At 38.8% G+C, this 19161-nt stretch overlaps 1 protein-coding gene and 2 long non-coding RNA genes across 5 annotated transcripts in view; 2 read left to right on the top strand and 1 right to left on the bottom strand.

Moving 5' to 3' along the window:
* SLC35D1 (solute carrier family 35 member D1) overlaps positions 1 to 14683 on the bottom strand; it is a 69923-nt gene extending 55240 nt beyond the window's left edge. The window contains exons 1-8 of one of the 2 annotated variants that reach the window (XM_002750933.7): positions 14339 to 14683; positions 13480 to 13513; positions 13296 to 13382; positions 12538 to 12605; positions 11106 to 11177; positions 10425 to 10493; positions 8251 to 8353; positions 3317 to 3409 (exon numbers count right to left, since the gene is read on the bottom strand). In XM_002750933.7, the coding sequence (XP_002750979.1) occupies positions 3317 to 3409; positions 8251 to 8353; positions 10425 to 10493; positions 11106 to 11177; positions 12538 to 12605; positions 13296 to 13382; positions 13480 to 13513; positions 14339 to 14541 (729 nt within the window). In that variant the 5' untranslated portion in view covers positions 14542 to 14683. The remainder of the gene's footprint in view (positions 1 to 3316; positions 3410 to 8250; positions 8354 to 10424; positions 10494 to 11105; positions 11178 to 12537; positions 12606 to 13295; positions 13383 to 13479; positions 13514 to 14338) is intronic. The other variant, XM_009001458.5, reaches the window with a different exon arrangement.
* A 170-nt stretch (positions 14684 to 14853) lies between these two features.
* LOC144577025 (uncharacterized) lies at positions 14854 to 15238 on the top strand. Its single transcript, XR_013520170.1, has 2 exons — positions 14854 to 14939; positions 15105 to 15238. It is a non-coding gene; the product is annotated as an uncharacterized LOC144577025 (long non-coding RNA).
* A 2819-nt stretch (positions 15239 to 18057) lies between these two features.
* LOC103794489 (uncharacterized) overlaps positions 18058 to 19161 on the top strand; it is a 36503-nt gene continuing 35399 nt past the window's right edge. The window contains exon 1 of one of the 2 annotated variants that reach the window (XR_013520167.1): positions 18058 to 18163. This is a non-coding gene — a long non-coding RNA (uncharacterized LOC103794489). Of the gene's footprint in view, positions 18216 to 19161 lie in introns of both variants that reach the window. The other variant, XR_013520168.1, reaches the window with a different exon arrangement.

Genomic DNA, 19161 nt, shown 5'->3' on the forward strand with positions numbered 1-19161 from the left:
TGGTAAACTCAGAACTTTAGAGAACCTTGAATAAACTTTAAACATATATTTTCATACACACACACACACACACACACACACACACCAGTTTGGTTTCTCAATATGCTTTGCCAAGACCTTGAATTATGTGCTCACTGGGATGAGTTTTTCAACTGGAACTTGCCTTTACATTTTTATGGTATTATAATTTTGTTTTTCTCATTCTTGGCCTCCAATTCTTGCTTAAAGGCTATGTCAACCCCATCAACTGCTGTATCCAACTCCTGCCTCTCTGAGAAGCCAACCTTTCAGAGCCTCTTTGTTGGATTCTTGTCCTAACAGAGGGAAGTTTTCCCTCTTCTGCCTACTAAAATTAACAGTGAGATTCTGAGAATAATTTGCTTTAATTTTGCTTCAATTTGCAATGTAAGTTCAAGATTCCGCAACTTCAGATAATAACAAACTGACTTATCCTATGTCCCCAGTTATTTTTAAATTTAGGGTTAATCACAGGACAGTAGTCATTAATGAAAAACTTTAATCCTCTAATCAAAAAAATTTAGAAAGGAGGAGGCTCCCTTCCATTCCTGTTCTACTTACCCTGTTCCCATGATATGCACAAAAATTATTTTATTAGTTTCATATATATTTTTCCAGGGTTTCTTTATTTAAATAAGTGAAAAACTTGTGTGTGTGTGTGTGTATTCTTATTTTTCTTTTTCACCCAAAAGGTAGAATACCATATGCCCCATTTTCCATGGTGCTTTTTCATTTAACCATTTATCTTGGAGATCTTTTCATTCAATACATAGAAAGCTTCTATTCAAAGTGGTTCTGGGTCAGGAAACTCTGAAGTCTAACATATGAGAGCAGTTTATCAGCACTGATTATTGGGGAGTACCAGGCTCATCCCAGCTGTGAGAACAGCTGCCTGTTTCCACAATGACATGATATTTACTCCCCAGAAACTCTGTCTCAACCCCAGAAAGAGCTGCATCTAGAGACTCGTTTTACACATGATAAAATAAAGCAAGGTGGGAGAGCAGAAGGACTTATCCAAAGTCAGATGGTGGTCAGGCACAGAATTGGAGGTTGTTAGTTTTCTGCATTCTGAGAGCCCTAAATTCTCCCCACTGTACCACTTATGTCACAGACTTTTTTTTTTTTTTTTTTTTTTTTGAGACAGGCTCTTGCTTTATCAGCCAGACTGAAGTGCAGTGGCACAATCATGGCTCACTGCAGCCTCAACCTCCTAAGCGTAAGTGATCCTCCCACCTCAACCTCCCCAGTAACTAGGATTACAGATGCACCCAACCATGTCTACTAATTTTTTTTCAATTTTTTGTAGAGATGAGTTTTGCCATGTTGCCCAGGCTGGTCTTGAACTCTTGGGCTCAAGCAATCTGCCCACCTCCCCAAGTGCTACCACACCCAGCCCTTTGTCACAAACTTTTAAGGACTTATCACTACCTGCAGAGTAAATGTCAAAGTCTTGTGTCTAGCAAAATAAGGATGTGGTATGATGGGAATGCTAATAGCACTAGCTTAGAACTTAAAAACCTAGGTTCTAGTCCTCTCTGGGTCCCAGTTTACCCATCTATGAAATAAAAGCTTGAACCAGTTGCTCTCTAAGGTCTCTTCTAATGTTTCCAAGGTCTTTGACTTCTGTCTTCTAACCATATTGAAGAGTCTGGTCTTTGCAGCTGTGCCTGTGCTCATGCTGTTAGTTCCACCTACATTTTTCAAGGCCCACTTTGACTTTTCATGGTATTTGCCTGTTCAAAAAAGGCTAAGCACTCTCACCTCAGGACTTGGAATCTGCCCTTCCCTTGACCTAGATTACTCTCCCTCCAAAGGGCTATACAAATTGCTCTCTTAGTTCATTCAATTCAGTGTCTGCTAAAAGAAACTTTATAAAGATACTTTCCCTAAGCAAATTAATTCTTCCAACTTTCTCACATGCAGATTGGCCTCAAGATTTAGAACCATAGAGCATACCACATTCTTGCCCCAAAGCTGGAGAGTGAGGGGTGCTTCTGCTAGTAGAAGCTAGTCTGTTCCAAAGCCCACAGCCTTTGGAGTCAGGCTTGGGTTTAAATCTTGACTCCACTATTCCCCAATAGTATGACATTGGACAAGTTTCTTAGTCTCTCTGAACCTCTCCTTTCACATTAGTAAAATAGGCATAATTAAAACTTTCTTGACTGTTATAAAAACCACATTACATTAAATATATAAAGTGACTAACATAATAGAGATTCAATAATTGTCATTTTCTTGTGCCACTTTTTTTCACAGTCACAAAACACTTATTCAATACTTTTTATTAGAGAAATAGCTCTGTTTCCTATTTTAATGCCATTTTTAGGCCTGCTGGTAGGTAGGTCACAGTTCATTCAAGATGACCTGTACCAGTTCTTTGAAAGAGGTATGATGGGGGGAAAAAATAGCTTCATAAGCTGTCAATCTCCTGCCTTTGGTTCAAGAACAATTTAATAGTCCAACTGCTCTTAAAAATCTCTTTTATTTTAGCTACCACAGATTTATAAAAATCATCACTGTAAGTCTTTATAGTGAATTACCAACACACTTATTCTGAAGAAGTTACTAGCCAGAGGAATCATTAGAAGGGATCTTGATAAGAAATTCTTGCCATAATTCTGATTTGCATTTAGTTTGCGGAATGTTGTGAATTCCAACAATACATTATCAATTTGTCTCCTATATGGGCTTGTTTTAGAGAAAAATTCTTCTCTGGATTTATTTTACTACTCTATTCTGTATTTATTTAGCTAGACATTTGCAGAACATTGGTAAACTACTACATTAGTTGTTCTTTACATGGTTAAGTCACCACACAATGCTAAATATCTCCTGAGGGGGAAAAAAACAAGTTGGGAGTTAAACCAAGATGACAAATGTACACTAAAACAGAGACCTTCTAGCAATGCCTAGTATTTTGTTTAGGATTTGGAGAATTTTATTATTTCAAGATTTTTGTTTCTCAAGGATAGTTTACTACTATTCCTATTTTATAGTTTAGCAGAAATGTAAAAATTCCCTTCTTCTATCCTTCTGGCATGTAAGAAAAGGACACTAGCTGGCAAGCACTATTTTTATGTTGACAGCAGAGCTATTTTGAGTTATCTTAATACTATCCAATGTTTATGCCAAGAAAACACATTAGCATGACATTAGCAATTTAAAGCGTAAACGCTCAGTTTTTGGTCACTTAATAAGCATATTTCTTTTGAACAACACAAAGTCAATCTTTTTATAATAAATAATAATGCAGTTCATCAACATAAGCCATTAAACCATAATTAGAAAGCCCTACCTTTTGTACATCTCCTATGAAATACGCAATGGCCAGGGTGGGCAGAATCATGAAGAGTGCATTGTAATACAGCAGTCCATATTTTCCCAGCTCCTAGGACAGTAAATAATTAGGTGTTTCATTTGCATTTGGTTCTAGCAGATACATAGAACACTGTACAAAATACCACCCAAATTATACATACATACACATACACACACCTTCCCCTACAACATACACAGTAAATGAGTTGTTAGAAGTTTCGCAAACATTAAGAAATAACCTAAACTTTCAGAAGACCAAAAAAAAGCAAACTTACAAAATTTTAAACTTACTTGAAATAAATTCCTCAAGTGCTTAAGATCAGAGAAATAAAAATGACAACTGGCTGCCTTAAAACAGCAAGTAGAAAAAGTTATTTTGAACACACACACACACACACACACACACACACACAGTATCAAAACATCTCCCTGAAGCCATTCTCTTTCCAGAACTGAATCAAGTCACTAAGTACGTCTTGGGCTTTTCAGAAGCATAACACAAGTGTCATTTAAAAGAGATGGATGAGGCTAGACATGGTGGCTCACACCTGTAATTGTAACCCTTTGAGGGCGAGGAGGATAGACTGCCTGAGCCCAGGAGTTGGAGACCAGCATGGGTAACATGGTGAAAGACTGTCTCTACAAAAAATACAAAAACAGCTGGGCACGGTGGCCCATGCCTGAGTTAAGTCAGAAGTTTTGCTAACAGTAAGAAATAACCTGTACTTAGTCCCAGCACTTTGGGAGGCTGAGGCAGGTGGATCACCTGAGATTAGGAGTTCAAGACCAGCCTGGCCAACACAGTGAAACTCCATCTCTACAAAAATACAAAAATTAGCCAGGCATGATGGCAGGTGCCTGTAATCCCAGCTACTTGGGAGGTTGAGGAGGAAGAATTGCTTGAACCCGGGAGGTGGAGGTTGCAGTGGGCTTTGATCCCACCATTGCACCCTAGCCTGGGTAACAGAACGAGACTCCGTCTCCCCCAACCACAAAAAAAAAAAAAAACCTAGCCAAGCATGGCGGCACATGCCTGTAAATCCCATCTACTGGGGAGGCTGATGTGGGTGAATCACTTGAGCCTGGGAGATAAAGGCTGTGGTGAGCCAAGATCAAGATCATGCCACTGTACTCCAGCCTGGGTGATAGACCAAGAACCTATATTAAAAAAAAAAAAAATTGCCAGGAATGGTGATGTGCACCTGCAGTCCCAGCTACTCAGGAGACTGTGGTGGGAGCCTGCCTTGAACCCAGGAATCCTAGAGAGGCTTCAGTGAGCTCTGATTGTGCCACTGTATTACTGCTTGGGCAACAGAGCAAGACCCTGGCTCAAAAACAAAACAAACAAAAAGCACAAAGAAAACAAACAAAAAAAGATGGACAGATTCAGACATAGAGACTCAGGCCTAAATCAATACCAATGGACAGCACTTCTAAGTGAAGCATTTTCAAAAATGTGTACATGAAGTACAATGAAGATTAAGATTACTATAAATACAACTCCCAGAACACAGTATGACTCATTGTGCCCTTGGCTAAAGGACAACACACATCTTCAAACACAGGGAGCCTATAAGAACTCTGAGTCCACCTTTGATTCACATACTTCTGGGACATTCAGCAGGAAGGAGCCTCCTGAAAAAGCCAGCCAGGGTTTGAGGGGTGGGAAGGCGGACAGTGAGGGAGTGGTAAGGATGGGGGCATAACACTTGCCTAACTCCTGTGGTTGAAAGATTATGGACTGATGAGAAGAGTCGAATTGCCTTCGCAAAAGCAGCACTGAAAAATTGGAAGTAAATACCCAATTTACTAGCTGATTAGGCTGGGTGCAGTGGCTCATGCCTGCCATCCCAACACTTGGGGAGGCCAAGACAGGCAGATCACCTGAGGTCAGGAATTTGAGACGAGCCTGGCCAACACAGAGAAACACTGTCTCTACTAAAAATACAAAAATTAGCCAGGCATGGCAGCGTACACGTATAATCTGAGAGCTATCTGAGAGGCTCCAGCACAAGAATAACTTGAACCTAGAAGACGGAGGTTGCAATGAGCTGAGACTGTGCCATTGCATTCCAGCCTGGGCAACAGAGTGCGATTCCATCTCAAAAAAAAACTGAAAGAAAACTGGCTGATTAGATGATTAGACTGTAACATAGCTGTACACTGAAACATTACATAGCCACTAAAAATGTTTAATGATGCTGACTGACATAAAAAGGTGTTCAAGAAATGGTACAAGTGAAAAATACAAGTTAGAAAACATATCGTCCCTCTTTTGCTTAAAATTTTAACATACATGTAAGCGTCCACACATACACACACAAACAAAATAAAGGACATCCACCAAAACAGTGCTGCTCACTTGATGACAGCATTAAGGGAGATTTATGTTTTCTCCCTCTCACTTATCCATGTTTGCTACTACTTCCATCATAAACATGCATTATTTTACGTAAGATTTTAAAGTTAAAGAGTTTTTAATTCAATAGCTGCATTCAGGTCTAAAATGCAGCACAAAATCTTGATGCAATATGACTCAAACTCAACGGACCATGATTGTAAATGGTCCCAATATTATGAGTAATAAAACTCCTGACTGGCTGCCCTGCCTATGGAGTAGCCATTCTTTTTCTTTACTTCTAAAAAACAAAAACAAAACAAAACCTATAAAAGCACCTCAGCATGGCCATATTGCCTTATTACCTCTGGGATAAACCAAGTAACTGACTGCTCATGTTCACCACAAGCATCAGTGTAAAGGTGTGCCTCATATGTATGGCAGCAAGAAAAAAGCCATACTGCAACAACTTTTAAGAATGGCGCCCAGTCTGCCAGAGGCATGAGTATTATCCAGGAAGTAGAGGATGTGCATGGAGGCACATATACATACAGATACACATCATGCAGTAACTGACACACAGCAAAAACTTAAATGCCAAAACTTCTGTTTTTCTTTATACATTTAACTGTTTTGAGTATCTTTCTCCCTGCCTTCTTAAAGAAAGTACACTGGCTATAACTAGATTTAGGGCATCATCATAAACATGTATTAATACATCTTATGATACATTGTTATGCATCATAAGTCTGTATTGTGATGTTTACACATTATGTTCTTATTCAGTGTTGCCCTTAAAGCTGTTTAATAGACGCTACATCTTTTTTTCTTTAGTATTTCTGTCTTTTACAATCCGTTTCTCTTGTTAGCTAACCTTTTATACAGCTGGTAAACCTCTCTGCCTTCTAGTTTGTTGCTTCTAAAACATGAGCTATGAAAAGTAATCAATGAACTTAAAAGTTCTAATACAAATAAGTCATAGTCATTTCTAAGTGAGAAACCGAAGGGCTCTCCTAGGAATAAAATATTCAGAAACTTTCTTGACTTTTTCTAGGTTCTAGGATGTACTGTAGATTGTACTATCTAATATGGTAGCCACTAGCATCATGTAGCTATTTCAATTTAATTATAATCATATAAAACTACTGATTTCAGTTTCTCAGTTATTTTCAAGTGCTCAAGAGCCATGCATGGCTAATGACCAGTTAACAGAAAGCAGAAATATAAATTTCCAACATCAGTGAAAATTCTATTGAAGAGTGCTCTCTTAGACAACTGAAGCTGCTGCACAAATAAAATGTCATTAATTGTATCCATTTTCCAAAGCAGCAAATGGGCTGAAGTAAAAGAGTAACAACAATCACTAACTGCTACCTTTTCTCTAGCTACTTTAAAAATACAAAAATTCTTACTAGTAACTTCCATTAAAATGCAATCATCATACAGATTCATCAAAGCAAATAAATGGAGGCTAAGAAATGTATATTTAAAGAAAATGGGTTGGAAACAAATCAACACTGTCCTTGGTTCTTCAAGGCTATTCCAAAAAAACTATATGAAAATAATGAACCTACTGGGATAGACATTCAACCTATACTTCTTTTCTGGAGGAGCAGGCAAAGCCCCTGGCCAAGGCAAGGTCAATTCAATACTAATAGTACTATCAAGCAGGTAGAACACTAGTATTTATTTATTATCTAAGTTTCCAAAAAGAAGCTTAAGTAGTTTCAGAAATAACTCTACATATCATAGAAAAGACTAAAAACTAGGCAGTTAAAGTCATCTGACTGAAGAGAAAATATGGGTAGGAAAATAAGATAAAGCCATCAGTGACAAGATTTAATTATGAAAAAAAAAAAACAGCTGCTCAGGAAAAACTATGGTGACATCTAAGATAAATATCTCATATGGGTCTTCGTATAGAATACATGATATCAAGGACAATTCCTTCAATTAGCAACCCTAGGATATATAAAGCTGAGGTCTATTTAGTTGTTTCTTATAGTCATGTAATCTTATAACATAATGTTGCAAAAGTAATGTGATTCAAATATTCAGCTTTCTGAAAATCTGGCTTGATCTGAAAATAAAATGTAATGTGTCTATATTTAAAGTACATAGTAAACAAACAATATCTGATAAAGCCTAGGCCAGGAAATTCAGTGTTGCCTCTGAGAGAGATACCAATGCTCCCTAAAGTTTCCCATTATTTATAGGGCAAATACACAAAGGCCATCTTTGTTTTGCCTCCCAGGTCCCCCAGAAAGTCCTCTAGAATACAGTCATGAACATTTAAAGACACTTCAGTGAACACTCTTTACTTTTCCTATCCCACAAGAAATCAATATTCATGCAATCCCAGAAAAGCCAGGAATAAAACCTAACTGCTAATTAAATAATTAAAAAATAGTTTCTTATATGAACACCAAAGTATACGAATTCTACCCTCAGAGGGCCACTATGTCTTTCTCATCCTTGGTAAGTACTTTCTTTATTCCCCACGTTTTCTCTGATGAATTGACATTCCCAACATCAGTATACATCTGCTAAAGAAGATTTAGATTGCTACTTACTTTTGAATCTAATTTTTGTTTTACATATGCACCATTTGCTGCTGTCAGGACATCGTTTATCAGAATAAAAACATATCCTTCCAGATCAAATGCCAAGTCAGAACTGCAAAACATAAGCAACACTTTAAGAACAACTTACATTTAAAGAACATGCATTTAATTTTAAATAGGTATGAACTAAAATATTTACAAAAACATATTCTCATCTAGGGAAGTGAATATTAGGCATTTTTATCAGCTACTAGTATTTCTTGATTTCTGGTCAGTTTGTAATTTTACCTCCATAAGGGATTCCTCAGAAATAAGAGGCACTAACATTTAAACACATAATTAGCAACAATCAATCCTGTCATTTAATAGCACACTGCTCTGCATTAAAAGCCAGATGATAACAAGCACCAAATTTATCATTAAGTACTTCTGTGAAGCAAGCAGAAGGCATCAGAGCTCAATTTCATAGCAAGGAAACCAAAAGGACAAGACCATTAACAAATCATTTTCTGAAAGTCTACACAAAATGTAGGACTATGTTGCATAGGTAGTTGGGCCATGGGTGGAATTTCTGATGTATGGATCATGGTTACTGCTGAGATCAAGCTAGTAACAGTGTCTAAGCACACAGCAGGAACTCAAACACTTAAATAATTGCTCAATGAACCTGTGAAGTGTAACTAGGGGGTTTAGAGAAACGGAAAATTTCTGGAACTTAAGAGTACCAGGCACAAGATAACAATTTAGTAAATTAAACAGAATAAATAAAAATCTGAGAAAAGTATGCCTTTAGCATACTTCAGCACCCTAGCTAAAATGGTGGGTCCACAGTCTATGATTCTGCAGAAATACTATATAGGAACCAAGACTTTTAATGAGTTCTATGCCACTGCAATTTTAGGCAGAACTAACGCAGTCTAACAACCCTCTGACTGACTTCAGAGGTCTGAGTTCCCTTCCTCCCAATATCTTTTCCAAGTCAAAGGGTCCAACTAGACAAGACTGGTCCAGATAGCAATTTTCTTCAGAAGTTTCTTGTAGACCTGAGTAAGCACTGAGGAACCCCTGTTGTTTGGTACAATTTTGGATCCCATCAGCTTCAAGGAAATGTTTCAAAGACTAGCAGGGCACCTCCAGAAGAAAGGGAGGAGGCTAGTACAGAATTTTTCTCCAAGGAGGCAATATGACATAGAAGGAAAAGCAGTCAGCTGTTTAGCCAATTTCTAGTACCCAATTTTGCCACCCTTTTTTTTAAATGGAATTTTACTTAGAGATTGAACTTATAAAATAGGACTAGACTGATAATATTTTCCTCCACCTATACTATGGGCATGTGATGAAGGTAAATCAATCCAAGAAGTACATTGGAACTCTTGGATGAAAAACATATGTCTGGCAGAATGTGTGGCATTAGCAAATACATATATGCATGCCCTGGGCTGATTAAAATGTTGTAGAAGACTTCTAGCAATCATTATAATTTTTATGGTCTGGGGTTATACATGTTCCCCATGTACTTTAAAACTAAAACTTGAGAAAAATGAAAAAAGCTTTAATAACCTAATAGAATTTCTAAGTTACGGCATTTGTGATATGTCTTGTGTGAGGCCAATTAAAGCAATGTTATCATTCATTATTTGAAAAGGCAAATGTTTCATAGTCATTTTCCTCACCTCACAGAAGAAGAGACATGCTTTTTTTTTCTTCATCAGCATGCAAAATGTCACATGGTTTATAAAAATACACAGGCTCTGAAAAAAGCCACACATTCAAATTTCAGCTCTGCCATTTATTAGCTCTCTGACCTTGAGCAAGATACTGAATTAAGTTTTAGTTTCCTCAACTATAAAATAGGAAAATTATACCCATGCCTCTCGGAGGTGTTACGAAGAATACATAATAAGATGTGTAAAATGCCAAATATATTGTGTGGTACATGGTCTGTGCTCAGTAAAATGATAGTAACAAATTCTAAATACATCAATTTAACTTTCAACAATCCCAAAAATCTTATTTTTGCCTAACTTTATCTTAACAAGGCCAAAAAGATTTAACCTTTTCAAGAGTCTTCTAGATGCTTTTCAAAGACATAATTCCTATTTAGGCTATAGAAAATTGTTATTAATAAGTATTGATAATAATTATTGACAATTCATTGTGCTATTCATAGGCCCACATCTTACCTGGCAGCTACAAAGGCTCCAATAATCATTGCAAATACAGTCATTTTAATACCCCAAGAAAAAGTCTTCCTACAAAATAAAACATTTTAAAATATACATGTGACTTTATTCACACAGACTCATTTTACAACAGAAGCAAAAAATGTAATGTGCTTTCTCAAAATCTATAAACAATCATATTTTACACATTTCTGAGAAACTGGATATTTAAAAGAACCCCTTTGATGAAGTAAAAATTCATTTTTACTTCATTATAATGGTTATATAAGTTACTAGAACCATTTTTAAAATTTTCACCATTTTTTATTAGTGAGTTTTAATTTTTGTAAATCAGAATTTCTTTAAATAGAAAAATGTCACATACACTTGTAGTAAAAGGAGCTAAGACATGAATGCAATTTAAAGCCTATACCTATATTTCTGATCCAGCTTCTCCCAGTGGCAGCAGTAGGTACAGAAATCCTAGAAAGTAAATCTCATGTTTGATAGGTTTTCAACTCCAATTCATGACCTTCCTGACTATCACTCACACAAACTATCAATTCCAGCAGCCAAAAGAGAGGGTTGCTTTAACTTTTCAAAAGTTAAGGTAGAAACAAGACAAATAATTTAATATCCCACATATGCTGAGCGCCTTTTCAATGTAATTTAAAGAACAGATATATTAGAAACTTAGCTCACTTGAGTAAAACTCCCTCAGCAAACATTGTAAACAGGATGGAGAACCTTCTCAGAACTGTAAACATCGGCAGGCTGGAAAACAAAAAGATAATTAGGTAAAATAAAATTTAACAATTTCTTTTAAACTAAGATTTTCCAAATTGGTAGTTAAAATATTGCTATTCTTCCATTATGGAAATGCCATACTGATTTAATTTATGATCAAACCCTTACTTCTTTCTAGACACAATTCCTACTTGAAACGCTTAAAAGAGTTGCTTTTTAAAAACTACTAGAAGTGAGAAACATCAAATTAACTACAAAACTTCATTTTATTCTGCTAATTATGCATATACCCTATGCTGTAAACATGTTAGTTGTTAATTGCAAAAGGCTTCCTTCTCATTTTTTCATTAGTCTGACCTCCCTCCCACTCCCTAGACCACCCAAAAAACATCTATGGAAATCTTATCCCATGAAATGCCTTGACTGTCCTTTTGTGGATGTAACTTTGTCTTCATCTAAACTCCCAGAGCACTTTGCTCGTATTAGTCAAACATACAGCCTCTTGCAATACAGTTATTTCTGAATATATCTTATCTCACTCCAAAGTGCCTTATACTTAGCTGGCAATCAAAGATAGGTATGAATGAATGGCTGGATGACAGGGATTAAAAAAAGGCAAACTATACAAGCAGCACTTTGTAGATGGCCTGCATTTCTCTCCTAGTGGGTAAGAAATGGAAAAGGATGTCCAACCCATGATAAATTTGTCTTCCTTGGAATCTTCAGAGATATCATCTTGGTCATTCTGTCAGATTTCTTGGGTTTAAAAAAAGGAAGAAATAAAAAACACCTCGCCCTGATCCTCAGAAATCTCTCCATTCTGTTTTACAATACCAGGGTTTTAGCTTGTGTGGTAGTGATGAAGCCACTGTATTTCTATTAAATGGTTTCTCTATTTGTGTCGTTTTAATATAATATATATCACAATAAGAGCAAAAGCCAGAAACCGGAAGGTAGACCAGTTGGAAGGAAAGACAGTGTTACCATGGAGTAGAGAGCTATTGCTTCTTTCTGAAAATAAGTATGTTGCCTCTACAGTTATATGCCATGAGTAAGATTTAGTAATATTTTTATTAGGGTTCTATCTGATGTTACTTTGCTATTGTAACTCTAGAAAAATAATAAAAATCTCCGATTACAGCATTTTATAACATTTTAAGACTTCTAACATCAAAATGTTAGAGGGGGAAAAAACCTCCTCTTTCTCTTCTAAGAAAAGAATGTAAACTAAAACCTTTGGCACCACCTTCATTATTTAGTAGTAACGGAAGCTCTCTGGTCTTTTCACGTTTTTCCAGAATCAATAATGTGTTAAATATTTGACATTCAAGTACAATTTTAAGAATACATTATATTAATCTCACTAGTAAAATAAAGTTATCCATACTTCAGTTTCTTTGTGCTGAACAGTCCCGTGATTTGGTTCCCAAAATATAGTAGAGGTAGTGGAAACGTCTAGAAAATTTAAAAAGGGATAACAAAACTCAATAATAAAGACAGCTAAAACAAGGTCCTTTCAAACAGAAACAATTTTGTTTATATGATCAAAATTTTTTCCACTTAAAACATAAGATTAGTTCTCATACACAATTTTGACCCCCAAACACCCAAACAACACCTTATGCTTGGATAAACATTATTATGGCAGAAAGAAAGGGAGGAAGGCAGGCAGAGAAGGCAGAAATATGAATACGATCAACGTGAGACAGAAACATCATTTGCTGTAAATATGATAATGTATTAGAGCCCATGGCTCTAATGTCAGCAGAAAAAGTAAAGGCATTTCATCCTCACTTAGAGTCAAGCAGAGGCAGAAAGAAGAATATAAAATAAACCCAAAGAATAATGAATACAGGATAAATTGGCTAGATCAGATGGGTAGAGAAACTGCAAAACTGTTGTTCTTTCAACAAGTGCCATTAATTAAAAACAGAAGACTATTCGTAGGTTTTTTTTCTCTTAAGTTTAAAGGGATTGCAGGCCTTCTTTGACACCTATTACTACATTTATTCTTTACAGTCATTATAACCATTCTAGACTGGGTGATTTTGAGGCGGCAATTTTTAAATACGCAAGGCACTGATAAAATACATTAATATATAGTGACTTCATTTCATAAAATAAAGTATTGCTTTTTTCTTTTACCTTTCGAGGTACATTTCTGTCAAGGTCAGGAAACTTGACTACTCTGAGCGCCTTTCCCACCCAAAGAACTGCCACTGTGGCCACCATCTGTAAACAGAGAACACAGATTCACTGTTCTACACATAAAGACACACACAGAAGTTCTAAAAACATAAACCACGTAATGGTGAGGATTCCAACTAACCTGGCCAAGTCCAACACATAGTGACGAGGGAAATCTACAAAAAGGGCAAAGAAAAAACAAGGTCAGAACAAACCTAACTTAGCTCCGTGAATTCCATTTGCACATCGGCAACATTAATAAGGCATTCAGATACAAGCCACACCAACGTCTACCCCTAAATCAAATAAAAATCTTGAGAGAAAACTCCCTGCCGGTTGGTTGTCAGGCCACCCCGCTGAAGTTGTAGCCTCGGGCGGCCGCTTGTCGCGTCTTGTCCGAGTCTACAATTTCAGTCGGCTGCCTGCAAAGGATTTCTCAAGGAAGTGAAGATACAGATCTCTCCAACGCTTTCACACACCTTTAAAAGACACACACACAAATCAACCTCTGCCTCTCGGTCCCAGTGACATCAAGGAAATAATTGTTAGCGAGGGTGAGGATGCGCACGTCCCCAGAGACTGTCAGTGGGTGCAGGGGACACAGAAGCCCCGGCCCCCTATCCAGGCTGCGGAGGAGGGAGGCTTCCCTCGCTCTCCTCCCTACTCGGCAGACCTAGGGGCTCAAATGTCACCAAGCGAGTCACTTTGCAGCATCGCTCCAAAAGGCGGGGTTTTCGAGGCGCTGTGCCGAAGGCGCGGGAGGCGAGCCCCGAACGCGCCGGGCCGGCCGGAGCTCCGCGCTGGGAGCAGTCCCCTGCCCCAGGCCCGCGCGCCCAGCCGGCTCCGCCGCCTGGGCAGCGCGGGTCTGCCGCCCGCCCTCCGCAGCTCCCGCCCAACTTTGTTCGGCTTTAACTTTGGCAGTCAAAGTCCAGGAAACCGGCGCCCAGCCACCGCCGCCCGCTCCTCCTCCGCGGCCTCGGCAGCAGCCACCTCGGCCCTACCTGTAATTGGTGAGCACGCTCTTGTTCACCACCACGATCAGGAAGGAGCTCACGCCGTAAAAGCCGGCGGCCAGCAGCTTCAGAAACACGGTCAGCGTTTCGGCCGACGCCATCCCCAGCTCCTCCTCATCTCGGAGTGTGGAGGATTTCGCGGGGGCTTCTCCTTTAACCCGAGCATGCTGACGTCTATGAACTTCCGCCATGGCTGCCGCTACGGCGCGGGCCTGGCGACTGGGCCTAGCGGCGCGGGGGCTTGTAGCGGCGGCTCCCAGGGGACTCCAGGAGTCGGGGACCAAGGACTAGGCCAGTTGCGCGCTCGCCGCCTCGGCTCCCCACTTGGCCGCCGCTGGTCCCCGCCCAGGGGCAGGGACGCCGGGATTCACACCCCTGGAGACTTTGCTCGGGCATTGTGCAACGCAGGGTCAGAGGGTAGGACCGCGCCAGGCTTAGCCTGGGCAGGGGTTTGAGAGAGCCTGAAGAAGGGGAGCGGCAACCCCCAACTCCTACCCCTCCCCCCTGCCCAGCTCGAGGCGGACAACGAGAAGCCAGGGGAACTACAGTAGGACTCTAGAGCGCCGAGCGACAAACCACAAAACGCCGGGTGAGTCGCCCTGCGCCTGCGCACGAGCAAGCGCCTGGTCGCTCCGCGGGGCGCGCACCTGGAGTGGGGGCGTGGGGGGAGGCCGGGTGGCCTAGGGGCTGGAAGGCCATATTCTCCAGATTACTGCCGCAACATAAGTGCAGACTCTCCTCCCCTCTGTTACAGGTGGCCTGCCAAGTAGTTACAGTACACTGCGTCTAGACTAATTTTGAACGCTCTTTTAGTCTGTCTTGGAGGGGATCAAAACCCTTCAAAAGTATCAGATGTGGATCAACAGTAAACACTCAACAAAAATTTAATTCTGCAATGCCTCAAGTTTCTTACACTTTCTGAACCCAGAAAACACCAAACAATACTTCCTTTTCAAATCAAGTTTTATTTGTTGTTTTAAGAAAATGTTGAGGTACCCCAAAAAGTAGCAGGATAATTAAGCAGCTTGGGGATTGGTGAAAGCACAAGGTGTTTGAAGCCTAAAAGACTTCATTTCCAATTGTAGGATTCATAGAAATGACGACACCCCCCACACACTCCTTATTGTGTGTCTTGGACCAGTTAGGTGACCTCCCTGAACCTGATCTCCATGGATGTATAGCTAGCAAAGAGCTAGTTTTCAGTAAATGGTAGTTATTATTGTATAACAGAAGCAAATCATTATGATCAGTTTAAGCAAACAAATGAAATATTGAATTTTAATGGATTAGGAAAGAACTTTCAATTATTTTTCTAAGTACTTGGTCTATATCTTTATAATTTTTTTTTTCTTATTTTTAAATTTTGGTAATCCAGCTATGGTGGTTCACATCTCTAATCCCAGTACTTTGGGAGGCCAAGGCAGATGGAATCCCCGAGCCCAGGAGTTTGAGACCACCCTGGGCAACATAGTGAGACCCTGTTTCTACAAGAAAATGAAAAAATTAGCCGGGTGTGGTGGTGCATGCCTGTGGTCCCAGCTACTCAGGAAGCAGTGGTGGGAGGATGGCTTGCATCCATGAGGTCAAGGCTGCAACGAGCTCTGATCATGCTACTGCACTCCTACTGTAATAGCACAAGACCATCTTAAATAAATTGTGGCAAAATATACATAATATAAAATTTATCATTCTACTCTTTTTGAGTGTGCTCTTGAATGGCATGAAGTGCATTGACATTGTTTTGCAACCATCATCGCTAATCCATCTTCAGAACTTTTTCACCATCCCAATGTGAAACTCTTTCCCCTTTAAACAATCACTCCCTGTTTCCCCACTTCCATCCCTCTCTGCTATTAACCAGTGTTCTTTCTGTCTCTGTGAATTTGACTACTCTAGGTACCTCAGATAAGTGGAATCATGTAGCGTTTGTCTTTTGTGATGAACTTATTTTATTAACATAGTGTCTTCAAGGTTCATCCATGTTGTAGTATGTGTTAGAATGTCCTCTAACATTTATGAAGCTGAATAATATTCAATTATATGTATATAATTGGTTTACATCTTTTGAGTTTCTTTGAGAACACTATGTTCTTCAAATGTTCCTTAAAAACTGGCACACAGGATGAGGTTCTTAACATAGCCTACAAGGTCCTAGGTAATGTGGTTCCTACCCAGATGAATAGTGCATCTCCAGAGACACTATTCACATTTCTCTCCCTAAGCTACAGATAAATCAACAATGTGGGTTCAGGCTTCTGTGTCTTTACTCTCATCAATCCCTCTATCTGGGCTGCTTTTACTCTTCCTCATCTCACCCAGCTCCTGAAAAACTCTTATGTTACCTCTTCTCTGGGCAGCCTTCCTTCACACTGCCCCCCACCTTCCCGCTATGTAATTGACATCTCTCCTTTGTGCCTCTCCTACTGCATCTTTATATACCCCCTTTATAGAGTGTTCATCTGTTCCTGCTGCTATAACAAAGTACCTGAGACTGGATCACGTATAAAAAGTAGAAATTAATTTTCTCACACTTCTGGAGGCTGAGAAGTCCAAGATCAAGGTACCAGCAGGTTCAGTGTCTAGTGAGGCTGCTCTCTACTTCCAAGGTGCCACCTTAACCACTGTGTCCTCCGAAGGTGAAGAACACCATGTCCTCACATAGCAGAAGGGACAGAGGTCAGAAAGGGACAAGCAGTATGTAAAGCCCATTTTGTAAGGCATGACTCCTACTCACAAAGGCAGAACCCTATGACTTAGTCACCTCCTAAAGGCCCTACCTCTTAATAATATCACATTGTTGATTAAGTTTCAACATACAAATTTTCGAGGACACCTACAGACCATATAGCATAGGGGCTCTGTATTACATTTTTACATATCATTCTTTTCTACTAGACAGTTGCTTCTTGAGGACAGGGGCAGGCAAGGATGCCTAACACAGATTAGGTATTTTAGTTGAATGAATCAATTAAAACAAGGAAAATGATTAAATTTCTTCCTTGACTGCTAGCAACAAAAGGAAAAATAACTAAAACATTGTATTTTAAGAAACATCCTTGTAGAAAAAAATTATTATAGAAGTAACAATGCCGCTCGTAATAGAAAGCAAATATATATACATATACAAATTTTTAAAAACATATCTGGAATAGAACCAGAAAAGAACACTAATCCTCAAGCCACACACTGCCACTGACACTTAGTGGTTGTGTGAGCTTAGGCAAATTACCAGATATCACTGTGCTTCAATTTCCTCACCTGTAAACTGGAGATAACAGTAATGCCCACTTCATAGAGTTATGATGAGAATTAAATGAGCTAATGAATGTAAAGTGCTTAGAACATAGTAAATATGAATGTTTTTTATAATTACTATTATCACTAGTATTATTAGGCAATCTTTCTCTTTTCACTTACTATTCCTTGATGGTCTTTCTGTGGCAACACTTAAACTCTCCCTAATTCTTTTCAAAGGCTTTGGAGTATTCCATTAGTTGGATGCATCATCATGTAACCCTACAGACATTTAAGTTTTTTCAGTTTACTAATAATCCTTGTCAATTTAATTGTGTGCGGGTATAAGTTTCTAGAAGTAGAATTGCTTTGTTAAGGCTACTTTTTAATACAAAAATTAATAGAATTGACAAAATTCCAAGTTAACAACCTCCAAAGAGTTTGTACTCATTTTTTATTCCTGCTAACAGTGTATGAAAATGAAACCCTCTTTTATAAACTCAAGAGGGCAGCAATGGAGAACAATGGAAGAGGTGGATAATATTTCAAGTTCTACCCTGTGGAAATGTGAAATGCCAGGTACAAATTTTCACAACCATAAGTTGTAATTATGGAAAATGAAAAGATCCAGGTAAGTACTGTATTTCTCAGCATGATTACTTTATTAATTAACAGATATTTAAGAACTACGACAGGCCACAAACTGTGTTGGATTTTCTCAGCTCCAGTAACGATTTGGTTGCTGTGGACCCTCAGTAAAATGCTATGGAGTTTAATGGAGTCAGTCATTCTCATTAGGTACCCACAAAGTTAAGACAGGCGCCGTCTATCTCCTAGTAGGATTTTTATCTTTCCTATGTTATAGGTACTTAGACTTTTGGTTAAATTTTGGTATTTTAGGTCCTTAGATCTGTTTCCTAAACTCAGTAATATTAATCACAGAATTACATATGAAGTATTTACACATCATTAAGTGAAACTGAATAAATATTGAAATATATCTTAAAAAGTTGTTCAAGATAAGAAAGACTGAATTAAATGTTCTCATTTAGGTACAAGTATACTCGGGAAAGGTCAACTTTGTGGATTGATAAATTTTACATCTTACTAGGTAGAAGTACTAGCAAAAACTCTTCTTCATATTAAATCATGTCTTTTATCAAAGCATTGCCTTTAATATCCTGTCTTTCCATGAGGGAATATTGATTCTGTACACAATTTTTAAAAACATAACTTATATTACTTCTTTTCCCCACATGCTCCCTTTCCCTTGGCCCACTCGCTCCTCTTATAGTAGAATGTATATAGGCCTCTTTTGTTATCCACCTTCATTCCCAGTTTCCTATTTCACGGCCAGCCTACATCTTACCCAGTGACCTGCTGTGTTGCACCACTGGTTACTTTATAGTCAAGGAGCAAAGGTCATACATGTTTCCTATTTGAACAATACTTGAAAAATTCTGAGAGCCAGAGAGCATGGAGCTTCTCTGCAGTGCCTTGTCCTTTTCTTTTTTGGGCTGCGAGGTCAAGTGGTCTTATTGACCACTGCAGATGAGCTTCACAATGTGCTACTCTTG

The sequence above is a fragment of the Callithrix jacchus genome, chromosome 7, assembly GCF_049354715.1.
Source record: "Callithrix jacchus isolate 240 chromosome 7, calJac240_pri, whole genome shotgun sequence".
Taxonomy (NCBI): Eukaryota; Metazoa; Chordata; class Mammalia; order Primates; family Cebidae; genus Callithrix; species Callithrix jacchus.